This window comes from Mobula birostris, chromosome 2 (assembly GCF_030028105.1).
Source record: "Mobula birostris isolate sMobBir1 chromosome 2, sMobBir1.hap1, whole genome shotgun sequence".
Taxonomy (NCBI): domain Eukaryota; kingdom Metazoa; phylum Chordata; class Chondrichthyes; order Myliobatiformes; family Myliobatidae; genus Mobula; species Mobula birostris.
The window spans coordinates 175,208,019-175,234,095 of record NC_092371.1 but is presented as its reverse complement, the minus strand read 5'-3'; the positions used below and the strand labels follow the sequence as shown (position 1 = coordinate 175,234,095).

The window sequence follows — 26,077 nt, the reverse complement described above, 5'->3', positions numbered from 1 at the left end:
ACAACATTGTGGGCCAAAGGGCCTGTACTGTGCTGTACTATTCTATGTTCTATGTTCACATTTCTCCAGGTTGAATTCTATCTGCCACTTCTCAGCCCACTTCTGCATCCTATCAATGTGTCTGCAATCCTTGACAATCCTTTACACTATCTATAACACCACCAACCTTTGTGTCGTCTACAAACTTGCCAACCCACCCTTCTACCCCTACATCCAGGTCGTTAATAAAAATCACGAAAAGTGGATGTCCCAGAACAGATCCTCGTGGGGCACCACTAGTCACAATTCTCCAATCTGAATGTACTCCCTCCACCACCACCCTCTGCCTTCTGCAGGCAAGCCAATTCTGAATCCACCTGGCCAAACTTCCCTGGATCCATGCCTTCTGACTTTCTGAATAAGCCTACCATGTGGAACCTTGTCAAATGCCTTACTAAAATCCATATAGATCACATCCACTGCACTATCGTCATCTATATGCCTGGTCACCTCCTCAAAGAACTCTATCAGGCTTGTTAGACACGATCTGCCCTTCATAAAGCCATGCTGACTGTCCCTGATCAGACCATGATTCTCTAAATGCCAAGAGATCCTATCTCTAAGAATCTTTTCCAACAGCTTTCCCACCACAGACGTAAGGCTCACTGTCTATAATTACCTGGAATATCCCTCCTACCTTTTTTGACAAGGGGAAAACATTTGCCTCCTTCCAATTTTCTGGTACCATTCCCGTAGACAACGAGGACATAAAGATCCTAGCCAGAGGCTCAGCAATCTCTTCCCTCGCCTCATGGAGCAGCCTGGGGAATTTTCGTCAGGCCCCGGGGACTTATCTGTCCTAATGTATTTTAACATCTCCAACACCTCCTCTCCCTTAATATCAACATGCTCCAGAGCATGTACCTCACTCATATTGTCCTCACCATCATCAAGTTCCCTCTCATTGGTGAATACCAAAGAGAAGTATTCATTGAGGACCTTGGTCACTTCCACAGCCTCCAGGCACATCTTCCCACCTTTATCTCTAATCGGTCCTACCTTAGTTCCTGTCATCCTTTTGTTCTTCACATAATTGAAGAATGCCTTGGGGTTTTCCTTTACCCTACTCGCCAAGGCCTTCTCATGCCCCCTTCTTGCTCTTCTCAGCCCCTTCTTAAGCTCCTTTCTTGCTTCCCTATATTCCTGAATAGATCTATCTAATCCCTGCTTCCTAAACCTCATGTATGCTGCCTTCTTCCACCTGACTAGATTTTCCATCTCACTTGTCACGCATGGTTCCTTCATCCTACCATTCTTTATCTTCCTCACCGGGACAAATTTATCCCTAACATCCTGCAAGAGATCTCTAAACATCGACCACATGTCTATAGTACATTTCCCTGCAAAAACATCATCCCAATTCACACCCGCAAGTTCTAGCCTTATAGCCTCATAATTTGCCGTTCCCCAATTAAAAAAATTCCTGTCCTCTCTGATTCTATCCTTTTCCATGATATTGCTAAAGGCCAGGGAGTGGTGGTCACTGTCCCCCAGATGCTCACCCACTAAGAGATCTGTGACCTGACCCGGTTCATTACCTAGTACCAGATCTAGTATGGCATTCCCCCAGTCGGCCTGTCCACATACTGTGACAAGAATCCATCCTGGACACACTTAACAAACTCTGCTCCATCTAAACCCTTGGAATTAATCAGGTGCCAATCAATATTAGGGAAGTTAAAGTCACCCATGATAACAACCCTGTTATCTTTGCACCTTTCCAAAATCTGCCTCTCAATCTGCTCCTCGGTATCTCTGCTGCACGAGGGGGCCTATAGAACACCCCCAATAGAGTAACTGCTCCCTTCCTGTTCCTGACTTCCACCCATACTTAATCAGATGTTCCCAACTTTTGTTTATACCTTTAATCAAAGGGTCCATGGACTGCATGTTAGGAGCCCTTTGGGCTAAATAAATAAGTTAATGATAAATAATAAATAGATAGTATAACTAATTTCTAAAGTAAGTACATGTTTGGCACAGCATTGTGGACCGAAGGGCTTGTATTGTGCTGTAGGTTTTCTATGTTTTTTACTGAATGCTGTTAAAAAATCATTTTAACCTGCCTTTACTTTGCCTTTAGTCAGAATCAGATTCATTTATTTATCACTTGTACATTGAAGCATGCAGTGAAATGTGTCGTTTGCATTTACAACCAATGCATCCTAAGGATGTGCTGGGGGCAGCCCACAGGTGTCACCATACATTCCAGCACCAAAATGGCATATTCAACAGAACAGCACAAGCAATAACAGAACACAATAAAACAGAGACAACAAGCAACAAAACAACAACAGCAAACCAAAAACACAAGAGATTCTGCAACACATAAAAAATGCTGAAGGAAATCAGCAGGTCAAGTGGCATTTATGGAAATGAATAAGCAATTGACTTTTTAGGCCAAGACCCTTCATCAGGACTGGAAAGAGAGGGAAAATACGCCAGAATAAGAGCGTGGTGGATGGAGAAGGAGTACAAGCGAGGAAGTGATGAGTGAAGCCAGTTGGATGGGGAGGATGGGATGAAGTAGAAAGCTGGGAGGTGATAGGTGGAAGAGGTAAAGAGCAGGAGATGAAGGAATCTGATAGGAGAGGAGAGTGGACCAAGGGAGAAAGGAAAGGAGGAGGTACACCAGAGAGAGGTGATAGGCAGGTGAGAAAAGGAGAGGCCAGAGTGGAAAATGGAAGAAGAGGGATGGAGACGGAGGAAGAATTACCAGATGTTAGATAAATTAGCAGAGATTCTGCAGATATCAACCTTTAGAGAAGCATCCTTAAATCATCTTGTCTGATTCTGCCTTTACTTCCACCAGCTATGGTCTACAGACCTGCATGAGCCTTGCAACTTTGTGTGTTTGACTCAGAACAACTTCTTCCTCTCCCACATCAGATTTCTGAACAGCCAGTGAACCTCATTATTCTTTTCTTTCGCACATTTTATTTAATTTGTGATTTATAGTGATGTTTATGTCTTTGCACTGTACTGATGCTGCAAGACAATAAATTTTCACATCATTTAAGTCAGTGGTAGTAAACTTAATTCTGAGATGTTGTTGGATTCCGATGTTTTTAATCCAAGGTTCTTTCAGAAGTGATGAAAGAAGCACAAAGCTTGTTGCTTCACAGTCATTTTATTAAGTGTTATAAAACAAAGAAAATTGAAAACTAACAGTGACAAAGGTCTAGTAAGGGAAGGGAGAAAAGAAGCCAAGATGGTGGGACTGTGTGGCCAGTTCTTTTTTTTTAACCATACATAAGAAACACTCCTTTTAAATTTGCGGATACAAATCAACCAATCAGAGAACTTCTAACCAAAAAATGCAGTACCAGAGTATTTTCCAGAATCATGCAAATGTAATCACTAGGGGACATGCTGTACAATTGCATATACATATTGTGACCATTAGTTACATGTGATTAAGTAATTATATAAAATACAAACAGGTAATTGTTTTTTAAGCTGCAAAGAAAATGACAATTAAACAGTCCAATCCAACAGTGTTCACATTGGTGAATCTTTCCTTCTGAATTGTCAAACCTTGACAAAGTTTGGAAATGAGTGTCAGTTTCAGGATTCATCATATTTCAATGATAATGAGCTTGATCTAGTTCTGATTAATGACTCAGAGATTGATGGATGTAGCAAGCTTTTTTTTAAACAATGTTCACTCATCTCAGTTTCTGTTTTAGCAAGAACATGTGGCTCCAACCTACATGGTCCAAGTGGTGTCATCACATCTCCCAATTACCCCGTCCAGTACGAGAATAATGCACACTGCATCTGGGTTATTAGCACCACAGACCCTGATAAGGTAAGCAGCCTTCCACTGACTTTTTATTACCCTTGTCTTGTTTTTATCTCAGTCAAATGTGTTCACATCTGTCAGTGAAAGGAATGAATTTTTAATGTGCAAAAACAATGAAGTGCAAGATTCAAGATGTTGCTGAGAAGCGATTTCTGTCAAGGTCATACCCCAGACTTAGATAATCTGAGGTTCGTAGGAATGTCGAGAGGACAGTGTGAAGAGTTGGGGGATTAGTCAGTGTTTAGGGTCAGCACTGAGGCATGTTAGAGGACAGTAAATGTAAAGAGAGGCAGGAGTAGGTGCTCTGAGTCCAGGTCAGAGTACTCCACAGTTGAAAAACTGCAATCCCTGGGGTTTAGTTTGGCAGGCACTGAGGATGAAAACCAATAATTCCCATAATCAAGAACATTGGTCAGCAAGCCCTATGATCAAGGGCTGGTGACTCTCCAGGTCAGTGTTCCAAAACTGGAGGTCTGTGTGCATCCAGAGTTCAAAGTCCCATGGTTCGTGAGTCCTGTAGCTAATACAGAAAGTCAAAGCCCAAAGGTCGAAGACTGAAGTCAGTGAGTCTAGAGGTCAAGACTCACTTGCTGAAACTCCTGAGTTGGCATGAGTGGTGGTCAGAGGCCTTATACCTGCAGTTTGAGCCTGGTACCTAGTACTCTAGAGGTAGTCTGTCCTGGGGTTGGAAGCCAGTCTCCAACCCCAGGATAGGAATTTAATTACCTCAACACACATATAATTCTGAAGAAACTCAGCAGGTCAGACAGCATCTATGGAAATTAATGAACAGTCCATGTTTCACTGATTGGCTGCGCTCAGAGATGAACCTTGATACGTACGGGATCTCCAACGCTTGGCCTTCAAGTTGTTGAAAGTCAAAGTTATCTTGTGTGCAAGTATATTTATCCACACGTGTAATGAAAAGCTTACTTGTAGCAGCATCACAGACAAATAGCATAAAATCAACAGCATTGACAAGAAAATCATAACATTAAATATAAATTATACACAGTTTCAACACAATTAGAACAAAGTGCCAAGAGAACGTAATGTTGTATTTTGGGTTGTGTTGGTTGGTTCAAAAACTGAATTGTTGAAAGGATGTTCTTGAACCTAGTTGTGTGGGACCTCAGGCTTCTATACTTCCTGCCTGATGGTAGCTGCAAGAAGATGCCTTGGCCCAGATACTGGGGACCTTTAATGATAGATATTGCTTTCCTGAGGCAGCGTATGCTCTAGATACATCCGATGATGAGGAGAGATGTGCCCATGATTATTGGGCAGAGTGCACTACTCTCCGTTATTTCTCATGTTCCTGTGCATTTGAATTGCTGTACCAGACAATTATGCAACCAGTCAGGACTCTTTTAACAGTACATCTATAGAAGTTTGTAGATGAATATTCCAACCCCTATTCCATTCTCACAAGTCAGTCTAGACCCTCCTTTTCTGTCACGATGAAGCCACACTCAGGTTGTATGAGCAACACCTTATATTCTATCCAGGTAACCTCCAACCTGATGGCATGAGTACTAATTTCTACAGCTTCCAGTAATTTTTCCTCCCTTCCCTTCTTCATTACCCCACTCTGACCACTTTTACGGATCTTCTCTTCCCCAGTGTCCCTCCTCCTTTCTTTCTCCCATGGTCCATTCTCCTCTCCAAACAGATTCCTTCTCCAGCCCTTTACCTCTTCTTCCTATCATCTCCCAGTTTCTTAATTAATCTGCCCTCTCCCAGCCACCTGGCTTCACCTGTTATCTTTCAGCTTGCACTCATTCCCCTCCCCCTCCTTCTTATTCTGGCATCGTTCCCCCTTCTTTTCCAGTGCTGATGAAGTGTCCTGGTCTGCAACATTGACTATTCATTCATTTCCATAGATGCTACCTGACCTATTGAGTCAGGTAGAGGTGATCTTCGGAGACACCAAAGAAAAAAGCCCTAACTTGCACAACCCATCCTCATAAGACATGAGGTGCTGGGACCTGCATGGGAGGTTGGTCAAGAGGTTACCAGTTCTTAGGAATTCAGGATGAGCTAGTAAATACGATTCAACATTTGCTTTGCAGGAGAGCGGTTTCCTTTCTGAATGGAGACCTGTGACTAGTGATATGCCACAGGAACTGGTGTTGGGTCCTTTGTTGTTTGTCATCTGTATCAATGATCTGGATGGTAATATAGTAAAGTGGATCAGAATCCAATAAGGGAATGAAGGTCTCTGGTCGCAGTACAGGTCCATGGGAGCCCGCAGTTTAAATGGTTCAGCACAGACTAGTTGGGCCAAAGGTCCTGTTTCTGTGCTGTACTTTTCTGTGACAATGATTCTAATTCTAGACAGCTGATTGACCTTTGGGCTTTGACCACCGAACTTGCTACTTTACTGCCTTGTCCTGTTGTTTAATCACAGATTACTGGTGTACTGTAATGACTCCATTTATGCCTCTCATTTCTGTCAGTTTTGGTATTATGAATTATGAAGACATTTTATTTATGCCAAAGACTTTGAAAATCAACTTAAGTTCCACACTGTTCAGTTAGATTGTATAATTTATTTTCCTTGTAGATTAACTTTTTTATGCTTTTTGTACTTTCATATAACTACCTTTATAAATCTAATTGTTTAGTATGTTTCCAAGTGGTTACAGTTCTCTTATATTACTCTGAAGGTTCTTGGGTATTGTAGTATTTGAATAAGGGCTGTCTGGTTGGTTAACTCCTTCATATAACATTTGAATGGAATGTCTGTTAACTATGGAAATTCAATTAGCAACGTGGTAAAAGAAGAGCAGAGCATATTGGCCCTCTCTCTCTCTGCTTTGTTCTTTTCTGCTGTCGCCCTCTTTCACTATTCTCATTTCCAATTCCTTAGTTCTCTGCGCTGAATAAAAGATCATGAGCAACAAACTTTGTACTTCTTTCTTATCAGCAGAATCAGGTTTAATATCATTGGCATATGTTGTGAAATATGTCGTTTTCGGGCAGCAGTACATTGTAATACATAATTTAAAATAAACTATAAAATGCAATGAGAGGTTTGTTTGTTCTCCCCATGCCCGTGTGGGTTTCCTCTGGATGCTCCAGTTTCCTCCCACATTTCAAAGATGTGCGGGTTAGTAAATTGAGGGATGCTATGCTGGCACGAAAAGCATGGCGGTAATTGTGGGCTGGCCACAGCGTATCCTCACGCTGTGTTGGTTCTTGATGCAAACGATGCATTTCACTGTATGTTTCGATGTTTCAATGTACATATGACAAATAGCACTCATCTTTAATCTTTAATCATTAGATCAATAAAATGCACAATGCAATTTATTATTTTATCTGTGTGAACTCAAGGTAGAAATGAGCTTAGTCCTGTACTGCATCACTTTATTAGAGAGGTGCTAGAGCTGGTTTTAAATTTTGTAGCTTGGGGAAAAATACACACGCAGGACAACAAATACTTTTCCAGGTCTTAAATTCCTTTACCTGTTTGAGATGTTCTATTGCAGAAAATGGGTATCAAAATAAAAACAACAAAATAAATTAAAACAGTTCCTGCTACTACAATCTCAGTTTAATTTCAGACCACATCCTTATTACGTATGCAGTATGAAAATAACTAAAACAAAATATACAAAACCAATACAGTAGTGGCAAATCTTAAAAAAAGCAATACAACAATGTTTGAAACCCACCAACCCTGTACATTATACACAACATTGAAAATATGAATAAATACATCTCATCTCAACTAAGAGATATGCTTACATTTGGAATACACATGCTTTAGCATATAAGTTAGACCTTGAAATGAGTTCTCCTCGCCCACGCTACATGGATAGAGATTAACACATTCACATTACTGTGTTACATTCAAATTCGGTCATGAAAAAACACTAAAGAAAGACAAATAAATTTTTACAATATATTGCCTTGTAATTGAATTATTGTCTGGTGGCGCAGTGAGATCAGTGCCGGGCTCAAGAATGGGGGTTCCTGAGTTCGATCCAGTGATAGACCACTCCCGAGCGCGCTCTCTATCCGTGCCGGGTTGATGTCGAGCTCGCAACTCGACCTCATTAAAAAAAACACTGCCACCTCCAGTTTAAATTCCCACACGGAATATTATGGAGGTTCAAATACCCAAACCCAAACCTAGTAGGCCAATTAAGGAACTTCGCAATCACACTATCCAGTGCTGATCAATTTACTCGCAAAAATCTAAAGCATCCTCCTGTGAAACACATCAAATTACTGATATTCTAGATTTACAAACCAGTATAAATGAAGTTACATGGATATTATCAAGTATTATTCACCTTTCCTCACTAAACCTGGGAAAAGCATTCGAACGTCGTCCTTTCTAAAACATGGCAATTCTTTGTTCTACTCCACCCATGCAAAATTACATCACTGTTTTCTCTTAAAGGCACAGGCAGCTATTTTATCATTACCAAGGTGAATACACAAGTGCATTTTAACAATAAAAAAATCATATTTAACAGTCATCTGGCTACATTTGTCAAAGGTCAAAGTTGAGTTTAATGGCCTATGCACATGGATCTGTGAGCACTGGTGCAATGTGTGCAGCAGCATCAGAAACAGAATCAGAATCAGGTTTATTATCACTATCATATATGATGTGAAGATTGTTGTTTTGCAGCGGTAGTGCAGTGCACTATAAATTACAAAATAAATAAATACAACAGCAAAATGTGGTAGAATTCATGGACAATTCAGAAATCTGATGGTAGTATTCAGAAGAGGTCATGTCCAAGATAGTGAGGATCCTTAATGATGGATGACACTTCTTGAGATATCATATCTTGATGATTTCTTCGATGTTGGGTAGGGTTGTGCTCATAATGGAGCTCATAATCCTCTTCAGCTTCTTGTGATCCTGTGCATTGGACCATCCATACAATGCAATAATGCAACCAGTCAGAATGCTCTCCACGGTATATCTACAGAAATTTGCAAGAGTCTTTCATGACGTACTGAAATTCCTCAAACCCCTAACAAAGTAGAGCCACTGTTGTGAATTCACAATAAATGCATAAATGAAACATAAATTAAACATAAATGACACACTATTTCTTTTCAGTAGACAACACAATTAAAACAAAGAAAGCAAACCCATTTTTGTGCAAACTGGTCAAAGTGTTTGTAATGTTGCTAAAATGGTATTATTAAGGTTATGCCGGTTTCTTAAAGAACCAGATGGTTGAAGGGAAGTAGCTGTTCTTCAACCTGGTGCTCCTGTACCTCCTACTGAGGATGGTAGATAGATAGATACTTATCACAAAGGAATTTGTATTGTCACAGTAGCATTACAAGTGCACAGATATTCACGTATTACAAGAGAAGTAAGAAAGAATTAAAATAGTCACCTTAAAAATAAGATCTACAAGATTTACAAATCAAAGATTACAAGATTGACAAGTTTACCAAGTTCACACTGATAAGATGGTAGTGCAAGAATTACCATAATATTATACAGTAATGGGTGACATTCCGACTGTCCAGATAACAAGTGATGGTAATATTGCACAGGGTGTCCGTTATAGCAGGGTGTGTAAACTGTGCTAAACTGAGCTTAAGCAGAGCTCTGGTAAACAGAGATTAATAACGTTCTAACAGGAGTGGATTCCTCACTTCCTCGGCTAGTAGCTGAGGGTAAGAATGACCTCATATAGCACTCTTTGAGCAGCACAGTTGTCTTAGTCTATTACTGAAAGTGCTCCTCCATTCAGCCAAGGTGGCATGTACAGAGTGAGAAACATTGTCCAGAATTGTCAGGATTTTCTGGAGGGTTCTTTGTTCTGCTGCAGCCTCCGGTATGTCCAGTTTGACTCCTAGAACAGAGCAAAACTTTTGAATCAGATTATTGCGCCTGTTGCCATCACCCATGTTGATGCCATTGTCCCAGCACACTAATGCATAGAAGATTGTACTAGTGACAACAGACTGGTAGGACATGTGAAGAAAAGGCCTGCATACTCCAAAGGACCTCAGTCTCCTCAGGAAGTAGAGACAACTCTGGCCCTTCTTATACACTGCCTCTGTGTTGGTGCTTTAGTAAAGTCTGTCTTCCAGGTGCACCCCCAGGTCCTTGTAGGTCCTCATCTTACTGATGTCGATGATTCAGTGTGCACCATTTGAGTGAGACCTCCACCAGGGCCCTGTATTCATCCAGCTGTATTCCCTTTATATAGCCAACTATTGCTGAGTCATTAGAGAATTTCTGCAAATGACATGACTCAGTATTATATCTAAAGTCAGAGACATACAGAGTAAACAGGAAGGGAGCCAATACAGTCCCCTGTGGGGCCCCAGTGCAGACACATAGCTCTGAAACTGCACGAACTGTCGTTTCCCAGTCAGGTAGTCCATTATCCAGGATACAATGAAAGTGCCAACCTGTATTGAGTGGAGCTTCTCCCCCACCAGTGAGGGCTGTATGGTATTGAAGGCACTTGAGAAATCAAAAACATGATCCTCACAGTGTTGCTCTGCTTATCCAAATGAGAATAGGCTCTGTTCGGCAGGTAGATGATAGCATCGTCCAGTGTATTTCTGGTAGGCAAACTGCAGGGCATCGAGGGCTGATCTGACCAGGAGTCAGAAATGAGCCAGGAACAGTCTCTCTAGGGGCTTCATGATTTGTGAGGTCAGGGCCACTGGGCAGTAATCATTCAAAACTTTGGGTTGGCTCATCTTTGGTCCTGGGACCACACATGATGTTTTCCACACAATCGGGACCCTTTCCAGGCTGAGACTCAGATCGAAAATGTGCGAAAACTCCACACAGCTGCTCAACACACTTCTTCAGGACCTTGGAGTTCACACCATCCAGTCCTGATGCTTTCCCATCGCAGTGAGAAGATGGCAAGGCCCATATGGTGAGAATATTTGATTTTGGATGTTACCTTCTTGAGGCAGCACTGACTAGATACCACTGATAGAGGGGAGAGACTTGCCTATGATGCATTGGGCAGAGTCCACCACCTTGCAGGGCAATGCACATTATTTCTAACAGAAAATAATTAAATGGTTGACTGGTAAATAATCTCCACATACATTGATTACAACCTGGAATTGACTGCCACAAGTTGTTACTGAAACAGAAACATCAAGTACTCTTGAAAGTAATTATGTAAATTGCTTGAAGAAGGACTTTTACAAAAAGAAAGAGTTAGATTGACGAAGTAAATGTTTATCCATCATCATGAACGGTCACCCTAGATAATAGCAACTCCATGCTCTAGAGGACATTTTCAACAGCACACGAGCACTACAGACAAAGGGTGGATGGAGTTAAACAGTGAAAAAATTCAATTGAGTTCTGTCTCATGGCTTTATAGAAATACCTTTCAAGATTCAGGATTGTTTATTGTCATTCTTCAGTAACACAAAGGTAAAGGAGAATAAAATGATTGTTTCTCCAGATCCGGTGCAGCATGAAAAAAACACAATCTGCATAAAGGCACAATAAAGAACAATACATATAAATATAAAAGCAATCCTATAAAGCACAATAGACAAGTAACATATATATAAACATACACTCATTGGCCACTTGTACACCTGCTCATTAATCAACCAACTCAATATATAGAAGCATACAGACATGGTCAAGAGGTTCGGTTGTTGTTCAGACATCAGAATGGAGAAGAAATGTGATCTAAGTGACTTTGACTGTGGAATGATTGTTGCTGCCATAGGGAGTGGTTTGAGTATCTCAAAAATTGCTGATCTCCTGTGATTTTCACACACAACAGCCTCTCAAGTTTATAGAGAATGGTGCAAAAAATAGTGAGTGGCAGCTCTGTGGGCAAAAATGGCTTGTTGATGAGAGAGGTGAGAGGAGAATAGCCAGATGATTCAAGCTGACAGGAGGGTGAAAGTAACTCAAATAACCACAATTTACAACGGTAGTGTGCAGAAGAGCACCTCTGAATGCACAACATGTCAAACATTGAATGTGCTACAGCAGCAGGAGGTAGCCCCTAATTAAGTAGCCACTAAGTGTACATTGACTGATTGTATATACATGATGTTACACTATATGATGTATATGTGGTGGTGGTCAGCAGTGGTGGGCTGGGTTTATGGATGGAGGTTTTAAATAGCCTTATGGTCTCCCTATTCTTCCTGCAATAGAACAACTCAGAACTGAATGGAATACAAGTCTATGTTCTATATGTTTTGTTATTGTCTGTGCCCTTTCTTTGATGAACCACTTATAAGGTTAAATTGGAGTTACCAGATGAGATTAGTATATGTTAGAATTTATACTAATTCCTTCAGCCACTTCAAGTTCTTCAATTCCTTCCATACATATTTACTGCTTATTCCTCCATTAAATTCCTTACAGCCTCTTTCTGTGAACAATGACATCTTCATTATTCTTGAGAGTTTGGCAGCTTTCTCAGGTATCATTTAGGATTTTAAAAAATGTCCTTCTGTAGAATTATTCTCCACTGGCTAGTTTTCCTCATCTAAAAGTTATCACAAAATACTACAACATTAGCTAACCTAAAGACTAAGGCAACCAAGGGAATTTATTGAACTGCAGATAAATATGCCAATAAGCAAGTGAGACATAATACACAATATGTAACACTACAATAGATATTATACAGTCCGGATTTTGAGTGTTTTATTTGGCCCTCTAGAATAAATTGCAGTTGGCTTTTGAAATTATTTTGCATTGTTCCCCAATTTAAATGAGTACAACAGCTGTCAAGATAAAAAAAAAGAAGCTTGAAAATACCTTTTTCATATAGAACTATTATGAACTTTAATAATAGTCTGCTAAGTCTGAAACCTGGTCTCAATCCTTGTACTCTGGAGTCCTGTATGCAGTTTGTTGCCCTATTTCCAAGCCAACTTAGCATCATTCTAAACATGGTTCTTCTGTTTTCCAACTTTGTTCCCCTCTTTCCCAAGATTTCTGCTTTTCCCCAGGATTTCTGCTCCCACACATGGGGAATCCATCTCACCCTCACACTCCTTGCTATCCAGAACCTCACACTTTCCTGATATCCTGAATTGAACTCTTTTCTCATAATCCCCACAACGCTATTCCTGGCCATTTACTAATGTTCCAGTTTCCCACAATCTAATTTAGTAGTCCAAGAGCAACAGTCAATCTGCTGAAGAATTCAGCTTCTCATTCTAGACGTGGTCTAAAACGTCGACTGTTTATTCCCCTCCATAGATGCTGACTGACCTGCTGAGTTCCTCCAGCATTTTGTGTGTTTTGATCTGTAGGGAAAAAGGAACTGTTGAGACTTAGGTTGAAACACTGCATCATTGTGAAAATGGCATCAAAATTGTCGCAGTTGTACCAAGAACACAGTACATTACAACATAATGTCTGTGCCAACCATAATGCTAAATTAAGCTAATCTCATCTGTCTGCACATGGTCCATATCCCTGCATTCCCTGCCTGTTGATGTGTCTATCTGAAACACCTGTTTCCACTACTCCCTTTGGCAACATATTCTCAAACACAGAATGTATGGCACGGTACATAACATTTGGCCCACCATGTTGTGCCGACCAATGTAAACCTGCTCCACTATCAATCTAACTCTTCCTTCCTACACAGTCCATAACCCTACAATTTTCTTACATCCTTGTGCTTATCTAAGAGCCTCTTAAATGTCCCTGTTGTATCAACTTCTACCACCAACGCCCACCTCCTCCCTCTACCCTGGCTGTGCATTCCAAGCACTTACATTCTGTGCATTTTCTGTGTAAAACAAAACTATATCTAAATTTTTCCTTAATTTTTCCTCCACTCATCTTAAATCAGGTTGATGTTGTCAATCAAACTTGGATACAGCCAAATGAAATAGTGTTCCTCCAGGACCAAGGTACAAAACACTGTAGCAACAGACATACACAGCACATATAAAAAGAATACCAGTAAACATACAGTCTCACAAGAAAAATAATATACCCTAAGTCCCTGAGTGTAATATTGTGTAGAATATAAACACAAGAAATTCTGCAGAAGCTGGAAGTCCAAAGCAAAATACACAAAGTGCTGGAGACACTCAGCAGGTTAGCCACATTCATGGAAGTGAACAACCAACGATTTGGGTCTCAGCCTGAAACATTGACTACTTGTTTGTTTTGGGTGCTAAAAATATAAAGACCAGCTGCAGTCAAAAGCAAATCAGCCTGTTGTCCTCTAATCAGCCTTGCATGAATCCAATTGCTATCCTTAGGAAAAGGGTTATAACTGTCCACTCTCTCTATACTTTATTCTCTATCAAGTCATTTCTCAATTAATTTTGCTCTAAAGAGAGAACTCCTAGCTTGCTCAACTCAGATGACAGAGAAACATAGAAAACCTACAGAAAATACAGGAACTTCGGCCCACAATGCTGTGCCAAACATGTACTTATTTTAGAAATTACCTTAGGTTACCCATAGCCCTCGATTTTTCTAAGCTCCATGTAACTATCCATGTCTCTTAAAAGACCCTATTGTATCCACCTCTATCACTGTTGCCAGCAGCCCATTCCACATACTCATCATCCTCTGCATAAAAAACTTGCCCCTGACATCTCCTCTGCACGTACTTCCAAGCACCATAAAGCTGTGGCCTCTCGTGTTAGCCATTTCAGCCCTGGGAAAAAGCCTCTGTCTATCCACATGCCTCTCATCATCTTGTACACCTCTATCAGGTCACCTCTCATCCTTCACCACTCCAAGGAGAAAAGGCCGAGTTCACTCAACCTATTCTCATAAGGCATGCTCCCCAATCCAGGCAACATCCTTGTACATCTCCTCTGCACCCGTTCTATAGTTTCCACATCCTTCCTGTAGTGAGGTGACCAGAACTGAGCACAGTACTCCAAGTGGGGTCTGACCAGGTTCCTATATAGCTGTAACATTACCTGTCACTCTTAAACTCAATCCCACGGTTGATGAAGGCCAACACACCATACACCTTCTTAACCACAGAGTCAAACTGCGCAGCTGCCTTGAGTGTCCTATGGACTCGGACCCCAAGATTCTTCTGATCCTCCACACTGCCAAGAGTCTTAGTAGTAATACTATATTCTGCCATCATATATGACCTACCAAAATGAACCACCTCACATTTATCTGGGTTGAACTCCATCTGCCACTTCTCAGCCCAGTTTTGCATTTTATGGATGTCCCACTGTCACCTCTGACAGCCCTCCACACTATCCACAACATCCTCAACCTTTGTGTCATCAGCAAATGTTCCCTATCCAGGAAGCATCCTGGAAATTCCACTCTGTATGCTCACTAAAACTTCTACAAGCTGTTCCAGAATAGAACACAATGCTCCAAGTATGGTGTAACCAGAGTTTTATAGAACTGAAACATTACCTCACAGCTCTTGAACTCAATCCCTGGACTAATGAAGGCCAAACACCGTATGCTTTTTTAACCACCCTATCAACATGTGCAGCATCTTCAAGGGATCTATAGTCATGAAGGTCAAGATCCCTCTCTTCCTCCACATCACTAAAAATCTTGCCAATGCAATATACAATGCTGGAGGAACTCAGCAGGACATGAAATAAATAATCAGTTGATGTTTCAGACTGAGACCCTTCATCAGGACTGAAAAGGAAGGCGAAAGAAGCCAGAACAAGAAGGTGGAGGAAGGGAAAGGAGTATAAGCTGGAACATGAAAGGTGAAGCCAGATGGGTGGTGGAGGAAGTAAGAGCCAGGCAGGTGACAGGTAGAAAAGACAAAGGGCTGATTAAGAAGGAATCTCATAGGAGAAGAAAGTGGGCCATGAGAGAATGGAAAGGAGGAGGGGCTCCAGGTGGAGGTGATAGGCAAGTGAGAAGAGAAGAGGTGAGAAGGAAGCTAATATGGGGAATGGAATAAGAGGGAAGGGGAGGGGGTTTGGGAAAGTTGGAGAAGTTAGAGAAATCAATGTCCACGCTATCAGGTTGGAGGCTACCCAGTCTAAAAAAGTCATTAAGAAAGATGGAATACAGAAGTAAGCTAGCCAATAATCTTAAAGTGGATACCAAATGTTTCTTCAGATACATAAAATGTAAAAGAGAGGTAAGGATGGATATCAGATTGCTGGAAAATGATGCTTGCATGGTAGTAATGGGGGATAAGGAAATGACAAATAAACTGAGTAAATAATTTACATTAGTCTTCACTGTGGAAGACACAAGCAGTATGGTGGAAATTCCATAGTGTCAGCTGTATGAAGCGTGTGAAGTTGCGATTACCAGGGAAAAGGTTCTTGGGGAAACTGAAAGGTCTAACGGTTGATAAATCACCAGGACCAGATGGTGTACATCCCAGGGTTCTGAAAGAGGTATCTGAAGAAATATTGGAGGCACTAATCATGATATTTCAAGCGGCTCTGAAATGGTTCTGGAAGACTGGAAAAATTACAAGTGTCACTCCACTCTTCAAGAAGGGAGAGAGACAGAAGAAACAAAATTATTGCCCAGTTAGTTTGACCTCAGTGTTTGTGAAGATGTTGGAATCAATTATTAAGGCTATGGTTTCGGAGTATTTGGAGGCATATGATAAAACAGGCCATAGTTGTCAAGGTTTCCTCAAGAAAAATCTTGCCTGACAAATCTGTTAGAATTCTTTGAAGAAATAACAAGCAAGATAGACAAAGGAGAATTGGTTGATGTTTTGTACTTGGACTTTCAGAAAGGTGTAAAAGAGAGGTAAGGATGGATATCAGACAAGGTGCCATATATGAACCTGCTTAACAATTTAAGAGCAAATGCTATTACAGCGAATTTACTCGCATGGGTAAAACAGTGGCTGATTGGCAGGAGTCAAAGAGTGGAAATAAAGGGAGCATTTTCTGGTTGTCTTCTGGTGACTAGGGGTGTTCCACAGCGGTCTGTGTTGGGACCGAATCTTTTTACGTTATGTGTCAATGGCTTGGATGATGGAATTAATGACTTTATTGCAAAGTTTGCAGATGATGCAAAGATAGGTGGAAGGGCATGTAGTTTTAAGGAAGTAGAGAGGCTACAGAAGGACCTAGAAAGATTTCGAGAATGAGCAAAGAAGTGACAAATGGAATGCTGTGTCGGGAATTGTATGGTCATGCATTTCGGTAGAATAAATAAAAGAACAGACTATTTTCTAAATGAAAAGAAAATACAAAAATCTGAGGCACAAGGGGACTTGGGAGTCCTTACGCAGGAGTCCCTAACTTTTTAGCTTGTGTCTGTGGTGAGGAAGGCAAATGTAACGTTAGCATCAATATCAAGAGGACTATAATATAAAAGCAAGGATGTAATGTTGAGGTTTTGTCAAGTACTGGTGAGGTTTCACTTGGTAATTTGGGAGTAGTTCTGGGCCGCTTATCTGAGAAGCAAGCTATGATAGTTTCCCGCATTGTCTAATACAACCACAATCTTAGTGTCATCCACAAATTTGCTTATCCTGTTTACCAGATTTTCATCCAGATCATTGATATAGATGGCAAATTACAATGGACCCTGCACCAATCTCTTTGGCACACCACTAATCACAGGCCTCCAGTCAGAGAGGTAACTATCTACCACCATTCTCTGGCTTCCCCCCGCAAAGCCAAGGTCTATTCTAATTTACCACCTCATCTTGAGTGCCAAGGGACTGAATCTTAATAACCAAACTCGCTGGCAGGACCTTGTCAAAGGCATTGCTGAAGTCCATGTAGACAACATCCACTCTCTTGCCTTCTTCGACATTCTTTGTAACTTACTTGAAAATCTATATAAGATTGTTTAGGCCTGACACCACACACAAGGCAATGTTGACCATACCTAACCCATCCCTCTCTCTGTCCAAATACCTATTTGGTCCTTTTTAATGTATTCCAATAATTTTCCCACTACCGATGTCAGGCTCACTAGCCTATAATTTCCTGGCTTATTCTCAGATCCTCTGTAATTTGTATGTGGTCTATGGCCTCGCTGCCTCACGTCAATAGACTCTGTGGCTATTTTTTGAGTAAATACAAATGCAAAAAATCCATTCAAGATTGCCCACATCTCTTTCTAGCTCCATGCATAGTTGAACATTCTGATCTTCCAAAGGAGAAATTTAGTCCCTTGCTATCCTATTGCTCTTAATATATCTGTAGAAGCCCACAGGATTCTCCTTCACCTTGTCTGCTAGAACAACCTTATGCCTTCTTTTAGCCCTCCTGATTTCCTTCTTAAGTGTTATCATCAAGTACCTCCTTTGTTTCTGCCTGCCTAAACTTTCCTAGGTTACAACAGGCTTGAAAGAATGCAGAGCCTAATGGAGAAGTGGCCGACAGAATTCAGTCTGGAAAAATGTGAAGTGAAATGTTAATGGCAAAACGTCTCCATAAGACCATAAGACCATGAAACAAAGGAGTAGAAGTCGGCCATTCAGCCCATCGAGACTGCTCCACCGTTTTATCATGAGCTGATCCATTCTCCCATTTAGTCCCACTCCCCCACCTTCTCACCATAACCTTTGATGCCCTGGCTACTCAGATACCTATCAACCTCTGCCTTAAATACACCCAATGACTTGGCCTCCACTGCTGCCCGTGGCAACAAATTCCATAGATTCACCACCCTCTGGCTAAAAAATTTCTTCACATCTCTGTTCTGAATGGCGCCCTTCAATCCTTAAGTCATGCCCTCTCGTACTAGACTTCCCCCATCATGGGAAACAACTTTGCCACATCCACTCTGTCCATGCCTTTCAACAATCGAAATGTTTCTGTGAGGTCTCCCCTCATTCTTCTAAACTCCAAGGAATACAGTCCAAGTCCAGATAAACATTCCTCATATGTTAACCCTCTCATTTCCGGAATCATTCTAGTGAATCTTCTCTGTACCCATTCTAACGTCAGCACATCCTTTCTTAAATAAGGAGACCAAAGCTGCCCACAGTACTCCAAGTGAGGTCTTACCAGCACCTTCTAGAGCCTCAACATCACATCCCTGCTCCTATACTCTACTCCTCTAGAAATGAATGCCAACATTGCATTCGCCTTCTTCACCACCGACTCAACCCGGAGGTTAATCTTAAGGGTATCCTGCACGAGGACTCCCAAGTCCCGTTGGATCTCAGAACTTTGAATTCTCTCCCCATTTAAATAATAGTCTGCCAGTTTATTTCTTCCGCCAAAGTGCATAACCATACACTTTCCAACATTGTACTTCATTTGCCACTTCTTTGCCCATTCTTCCAATCTATCCAAGTCTCTCTGCAGACTCTCTGTTTCCTCAGCACTACCGGCCCCTCCACCTATCTTTGTACCATCAGCAAACTTAGCCACAAAGCCATCTATTCCATAATCCAAATCGTTGATGTACAACGTAAAAAGAAGCGGCCCCAACATGGACCCCTGTGGAACACCACTGGTAACCAGCAGCCAACCAGAATAGGATTCCTTTATTCCCACTCTCTGCTTCCTGCCAATCAGCCAACGCCCTATCCACGTATGCAACTTTCCCGTAATTCCATGGGCTCTTATCTTGTTAAGCAGTCTCATGTGTGGCGTCTTGTCAAAGGCCTTCTGAAAATCCAAATATACAACATCCACTGCATCTCTCTTGTCTAGCCTACTTGTAATTTCCTCAAAAAATTGTAATAGGTTTGTCAGGCAGGATTTTCCTTTAAGGAAACCATGCTGAGTTCTGCCTGTCTTGTCCTATGCCTCCAGGTACTCCGTAACCTCTTCCTTGACAATTGACTCCAACAACTTCCCAACCACTGATTTCAAGCTAACAGGTCTATAATTTCCTTTTTGCTTCCTTGCCCCCTTCTAAAATAGCGGAGTGACATTTGCAATCTTCCAGTCCTCTGGAACCATGCCAGAATCTATCAACTTTTGAAAGATCATTGTTAATGCCTCCGCAATCTCCACAGCTACTTCCTTCAGAACACGAGGGTGCATTCCATCTAGTCTGGGAGATTTATCTACCCTTAGACTATTCAGCATCCTGAGTACTTTCTCTGTCGTAATTGTGACTGCACACACTTCTCTTCCCTGCCACCCTTGAGTTCCCGGTATACTGCTGATGTCTTCCTCAGTGAAGACTGATGTAAAATACTCGTTCAGTTCCTCCGCCATCTCCTTATCTTCCATTACAATTTCACCAGCATCATTTTCTATCGGTCCTATATCTACTCTCACCTGTCTTTTACTCCTTATATACTTGAAAAAACTTTTAGTATTCTCTTTGATATTATTTGCTAGCTTCCTTTCATAGTTCATCTTTTCCCTCTTAATGACTTTCTTAGTTCCCTTTTGGTAAGTGTTTAAAAACTTCCCAATCCTCTGTCTTCCCACTAATTTTTGCTTCCTTGTATGCCCTCTCCTTTGCTTTAACTTTGGCCTTAACTTCTCTTGTCAGCCACAGTTGCATCCTTTTTCCATTTGAAAATTTCTTCTTTTTTGGAATATATCTGCCTTGCACCTTCCTCACTTCTAGCATAAACTCCAGCCACTGCTGCTCTGCCATCCTTCCCACTAGTATCCCTTTCCAGTCAACTTTGGCCAGTTCCTCTCTCATGCCACTGTAATTTCCTTTACTCCACTGAAATACCAACACATCGGATTTCGGCTTCTCTTTTTCAAGTTTCACAGTGAACTTAATCATGTTATGATCACTGCCTCCTAAGGGTTCCTTCACCGCAGTCTCTCTAATCACCTCCAGTTCATTACACAATACCCAATCCAGTGCAGCCGATCCCCTAGTGGGCTCAACAACAAGCTGTTCTTAAAAGCCATCTCGTAGACATTCTACAAATTCTCTCTCTTGAGATCCAGTGCCAACCTGATTTTCCAAATCCACTTGCACGTTAAAATCCCCACAATTATCATAACACTGCCCTGCTGAAAAGCCTTTCCTATTTTCTGTTGTAATTTGTAGTCCACAACACTGCAGCTGTTCGGAGGCCTGTATTTAACTGCCATCAGGGTACTTTTACCCCTGCGATTTCTTAGCTCAACCCATAAAGATTCTGCACCTTCCAATCCTATGTCACCTCTTTCTAATGATTTAATATCATTTCTTACCAATAAAGCCATGCTAACCCCTCTGCCTACCTGCCTATCCTTCCGATACACCGTGTATCTTTGGACGTTCAGCTCCCGGAGACATGTATCATTTAGCCACGTCTCAGTGATGGCCACAATATCATACCTGCCAATCTGTAGCTGTACGACAAGATCATCCACCTTATTCCTTGTGCTGCACGCATTTAAATATAACACCTTAAGACCAGTACTTCGTACTTTTTGCTTTAATTGCACCGCAACTTTATTGCACTGCAACTCATCCCAATGGCTGCAAGTTTGCCCCATCACCTGCCTGTCTTTCCTGACATCTTTACTGCTCACTATCTTAGATTTATTTCTATTTTCCCCTTTCTCCACTCTATCAATCCGGTTCCCATATTAGGCCATAAGATATAGGAGCAGAAGTAGGCTATTTGGCCCATTGAGTCTGCTTCGTCATTTCATCATGGCTGATCCAGTTTTCCTCTCAGCCCCAATCTCCTGCCTTCTCCCCATATCCCTTCATGTGTTGACCAGTCAAAATTCTATCAGCCTCTGCCTTAAGTATTTGTAAAGACTTGGCCTCTACAGCTGCCTGTGGCAAAGATTTCCACATATTCACCATTCTCTGACTAAAGAAAATCCTCCCACTCTGTGCTGTAAAAGGACACCCCTCTATTCTGAGGCTGTTCTTCAGGTCCTAGACTCTCCCAACATAGGAAATATTTTCTCCACATCTACTCTATCAAGACTTTTCACCATTCGATTGGTTTCAATTAGGTCAACCTTTATTCTTCTGAATTCTAGTGAATACAGACCCAGAGCCATCAAACACTGTTCATTTGACAAGCCTTTCAATCTGGGAAACATTTTCGTGAACCTCCTTTGAACCCTTTCCAATGTCAGCTGGGAAATTAGGCTGAAAAATGGCAGATGGATCTTCATGCAGACAAGTGTGAGATGTTGTACTTTAGAGGATCAACCAGAGTAGGTTTTACATGGTGAGCGGTAGGGCACTGAGGAGTATCGTAGAGCAGAGGGATCTGGGATACAGATCCATAATCCCTTGAAAGTGGCGTCATAGGTAAATAGGGTAATAATGTAAGTTTTTGGCACATTGCCTTCATAAATTAATGTATTGAGTACAAGAGTTAGCATGTTCTGTTGAAATTCTATAGGATGTTTGAATTGAATTGAATTGACTTATTACTTTCATCCCTCATATACATGAGGAGTAAAAATCTTTGTTATTTCTCTGTTCAAATGTGAAATGTGCAATTTTTGTAATTTATAATAAATATTATATACAACAGGATAGTCAATATCACATAGAAATATAGTTGCATCAGCATGAATTAGGCAGTCTGATGGCCTGGTGGAAGAAGCTGTCCCAGAGCCTCAACATATTCTGTGCACAGAGAAACTATTCAATGGAAGGAGGAGAAAAGTCATACCCTCCTCTTCATTTGAGGCTGCTAATTTGCTATGTTCTGAGGGAAAACAGGCAAACCTTTCTCAGAATTACCTGCAAAATACTATCTCAAGTATCAAGAACAGTGCCTTGGAAAATCTAATAAATACCGCATGTGAGAATAACAATCTGCATGTTAATTTGGCACACACCTTTCCCCCTTTATAACTCAGTGTTCAATTGGACTGGTTTAACTGGAAAGCATTGTTTTAGTGTTGAAGAGGGTGTGAATGAGAGTTAGAGAGAAAGGAGAGATAAATGGAGACAAAGTGTGTCAGGGGAAAGAGAGAATGGGAGAGAGATAGAGAGAGGAAAAGGAATGAGGGAAATTGAGAGAAAGGGGAAATTGTGTGAGAGTGGAGACAGTGGGGACAAGGAAAGAGAAAGAGAAGATTGATGAGGAGGAAAGAGGAAGAGAAGATGGAGGGAGAACGATATAGAGAGGGAAAGAGAGAGGGAGGGAGAGAGAGGGGAAATAAGGGAGAGACAGGAGAAAATATGAGAGAGAGGTTTGTAAAAGAGAAAAATAAGGAACGAGAGAGAGAAGGGATGGGGAGGGTGATAGAATGGGAGACGGGGTGAGGAAAAGAGTGAAAGAACAAGAGGGAGGAGGAAAAGCAGAGGGTGTAAGAGAAAGAAGGATAAAGGGGAGGTTGCAGGCGGAGTGGCTGAGAGACAGGGAAAGAGCGAGAGAGGGATTCTTTCTGGGGATGTAATTGTTTAGTTGCTAACCATGAAGAATTTCCCATGGCTAAATTTTATTTAGTGGAACCTGAGTGATTTTTCTCGATAGGTTGTATGCAGTTTCAATGGACAGAAATCTCTGCATAAAAATGCAGGTATATTTCCCGACAATTCTAATAAATGATCTTTGGTTGTAGATGAGATAATGCCTCATTTCAAATAATGTTGGCAATCTCAGCTGCAATACTTTTTTATGTTGTTGTGCTTTTAGAGAGATGGGTTAACTCTCCTCCGTGCTATGCTATTGTATAGCAGATTTACAAAATTCTCAGTTCAGAGGATGGTGTAGACAGTCTGATGTATTCTTACTGAATAGTCACTGGATTATTTATGAGCAGTCATTTGCCATCGATCTGATTGCTTCCAGTGGAATTTTCAAATGACTGGTGCAAATTCTTGGCATTCTCAGGATTCTAGTCCAGATTTAGCAGTGAGCAGAGGCCAAATTGAGCTCACACTTCATTGCACGTAATTTCCCAGAGACTTTCTCTCTGTGCTTCTGCACTAAAACTTACAGCTGTGGATCAGCAGAAGGGACATGGAGCCCTCTACAGGACACTCCAGGCTTTGTGAAAACCAGGAGGTAATTACAGTTCTCTACAACAATCAGACTGAACATTAAGATAAGATTGGCTTTATTTATCACATGTACATCAAAACATACAGTGAAATAAGACCATAAGATATAGGAGCAGAATTGAGCCATTCAGCCCATTGAGTCTGTTCTGTCATTCCACGATGGCTGATTTATTATTTCTTTCAACCCCATTTAACCACCTTTTACCACCTGACTAATCACAAAAAACATTCAAGTATGTTGTTTGCATCAAGTAAAGCCATCTAGGCCATGCTCTTTTCACACTGCTACCATCAGGAAGAAGGTACAGGAGCCTTAGGTCCCAAACCACCAAGTTCAGGAACAGTTAGTACTCCTCAATCATCCGGCTTCTGAACCATCATGGATAATTTCACTCACCCCAACATTAAACTGGTTCCACAACCTATAAGCTCACCCTCAAGGACTCTCCAATTCAGGTTCTCGGTACTTATAATTTGTTTATTTCTTATTTTTTTTCTTTTTTGTATTTGTGCAATTTGTTGTCTTTTGCATATTGGTTGTTTATCCTTTTTTGTTTATGTGCAGTTTTTCATGAATTTCATTGTGTTTACTATGAACGCCCGTAAGAAAATGAATCTCAGGGCAGAATATGGTGTCATGCATGTACTTTGATAATAAATTTGCTTTGAACTTTGAATTTTGAATGAAAATTAGCCAAAATTGTGCAGGGCAGACTGCAACTGTTGCCATGTTTCCACCATAGCAAGCAGATAACTTCAAATTTCTGAACATACCTTACTATTACTTTTTAAAAGATAAATATTAACAATGCCCTTTATTTGTCACATACACACGTCTTATGGCAGCGCTTTATACTAATGATGGGGAGGACAATGTCCACCATTTTCTGCTGTCTTTTCCATTCCTGAGCATTGGTGTTTCCATTTCAGATCATTTCAGCCAATTCACTTCGGCACATCATGTTTTTTTTATTTCACGGCTTGTACATTCCCAAGCTGTTGATTTCTCAGAACGGGATTGAGATACTAAATCATGGTTTATTTCTGCCATGTGAGGATCATACCATTTTAATAATCTCAAATTACAACAGAAGATGCTACAAAATGTTAGTAGGTCAGGCAGCATGAATGGAAAGAGATAATGTTTCATCTCAAAGAACTTACAGCATGATTTCGTAGCAGTTAGTGCAATTGAACTATAGTTTATAGATTGGGGTTCAGTTCTCACCACAGTCCGTAAGAAGGTTGTCGATTCTCCCCAAGGCTGCTTAGGTTTCTCCCAGGTGCTTCAGCTTCCTTCCATGTTCCAGAGATGTACAGGTTAGGATTAGTGAGTTGTGGGCATGCTCTGTCAGTGCTGGGAGAGTGGTGACACTTGCCGGCTGCCAAGTATAAAGCTCAGTGATTTGATTTGATGCAAAATATGTATGTTTCAATGTACAAGTTGCACATAAAGCTAGTTATTGCTAGTAAATGACTGTCCATTAGAACTGAGAAAGAGAGAAGATAAGTTGGACCTGGTAGCAGGTGGGGAAACAACATCTCGGTTCTTGCATCTCAGGCATGCAGTATTCTGTTAATTTTAATTTCCTGCTAATCTCCGAACAGTTAATTTTCCTCTCCCTGCAGCTGTGGCTAGTCAAGATAAATATTCAATGGTTATTTCAAATGCTTCAGAGTTCATGATAACGTTTTGTGCTTAAATAAAGTGTTGCGATTGGAATAAATTCTGTCTTTTTGTCTATATTATGAACATAGTCCAGTTTAATTCAATTAAAGCTGGAGATAAAATGATACCAGGCTTTGGGCAAACTAAATGCCATCTCCAGACACTTCAGGTGATTCATATTCTGGTACATTATTACATCTATTTCAGCATTCTGAATAGGGAAAGAATTGTTGTCCTTTCTTTCAAATGCAATCATACATTTTGTTTCTAGGATGGATTTCTTTGTCTGTTTCTGATTGTTTTTCTCTGCTGAATAGAATCACTCATTGACTATTTTTATTCATTTTCCATTTCCCATTCTGATTCCCCTCATACCTCTTCTCTTCTCCTCATCCCCCTCTGGTGCCCCTCCTCCTTCCCTTTCTCCCATGGTCCACTCGTCTCTCCTGTAGGATTCCTTCTTCAACCCTTTACTATTTCTTCCTAACACCTCCCAGCTTCTCACTTCATCCCCCTCTCCCATTCACCTTTTCTCATCTATCACCTTCTAGCTAGCCCTCCTTCCTCTTTCCCCACATTCTTATTCTGGCTTCCTACCCCTTCTATTCCAATCCTGATGTAGTGTCTCAGTCTGAAACATTGACTATTTTTCCTCTCTGTAGATGATGCCTGACCTCCTAAGTTCTTCCAGCATTTTGTGTCTGTTACTCTAGATTTCTGGCATCTGCAGAATCTCTTGCTTTTGACTATTTTTATTCTA

General features: G+C 41.0%; 1 protein-coding gene across 1 annotated transcript in view; it reads left to right on the top strand.

Annotated features, from left to right (window-relative positions):
* csmd1a (CUB and Sushi multiple domains 1a) overlaps positions 1-26,077 on the top strand; it is a 2,254,753-nt gene that overhangs the window by 1,547,262 nt on the left and 681,414 nt on the right. Inside the window, exon 10 of the mRNA XM_072251121.1 lies at positions 3,729-3,850. Coding sequence (XP_072107222.1) covers positions 3,729-3,850 — 122 coding nt within the window. The remainder of the gene's footprint in view (positions 1-3,728; positions 3,851-26,077) is intronic.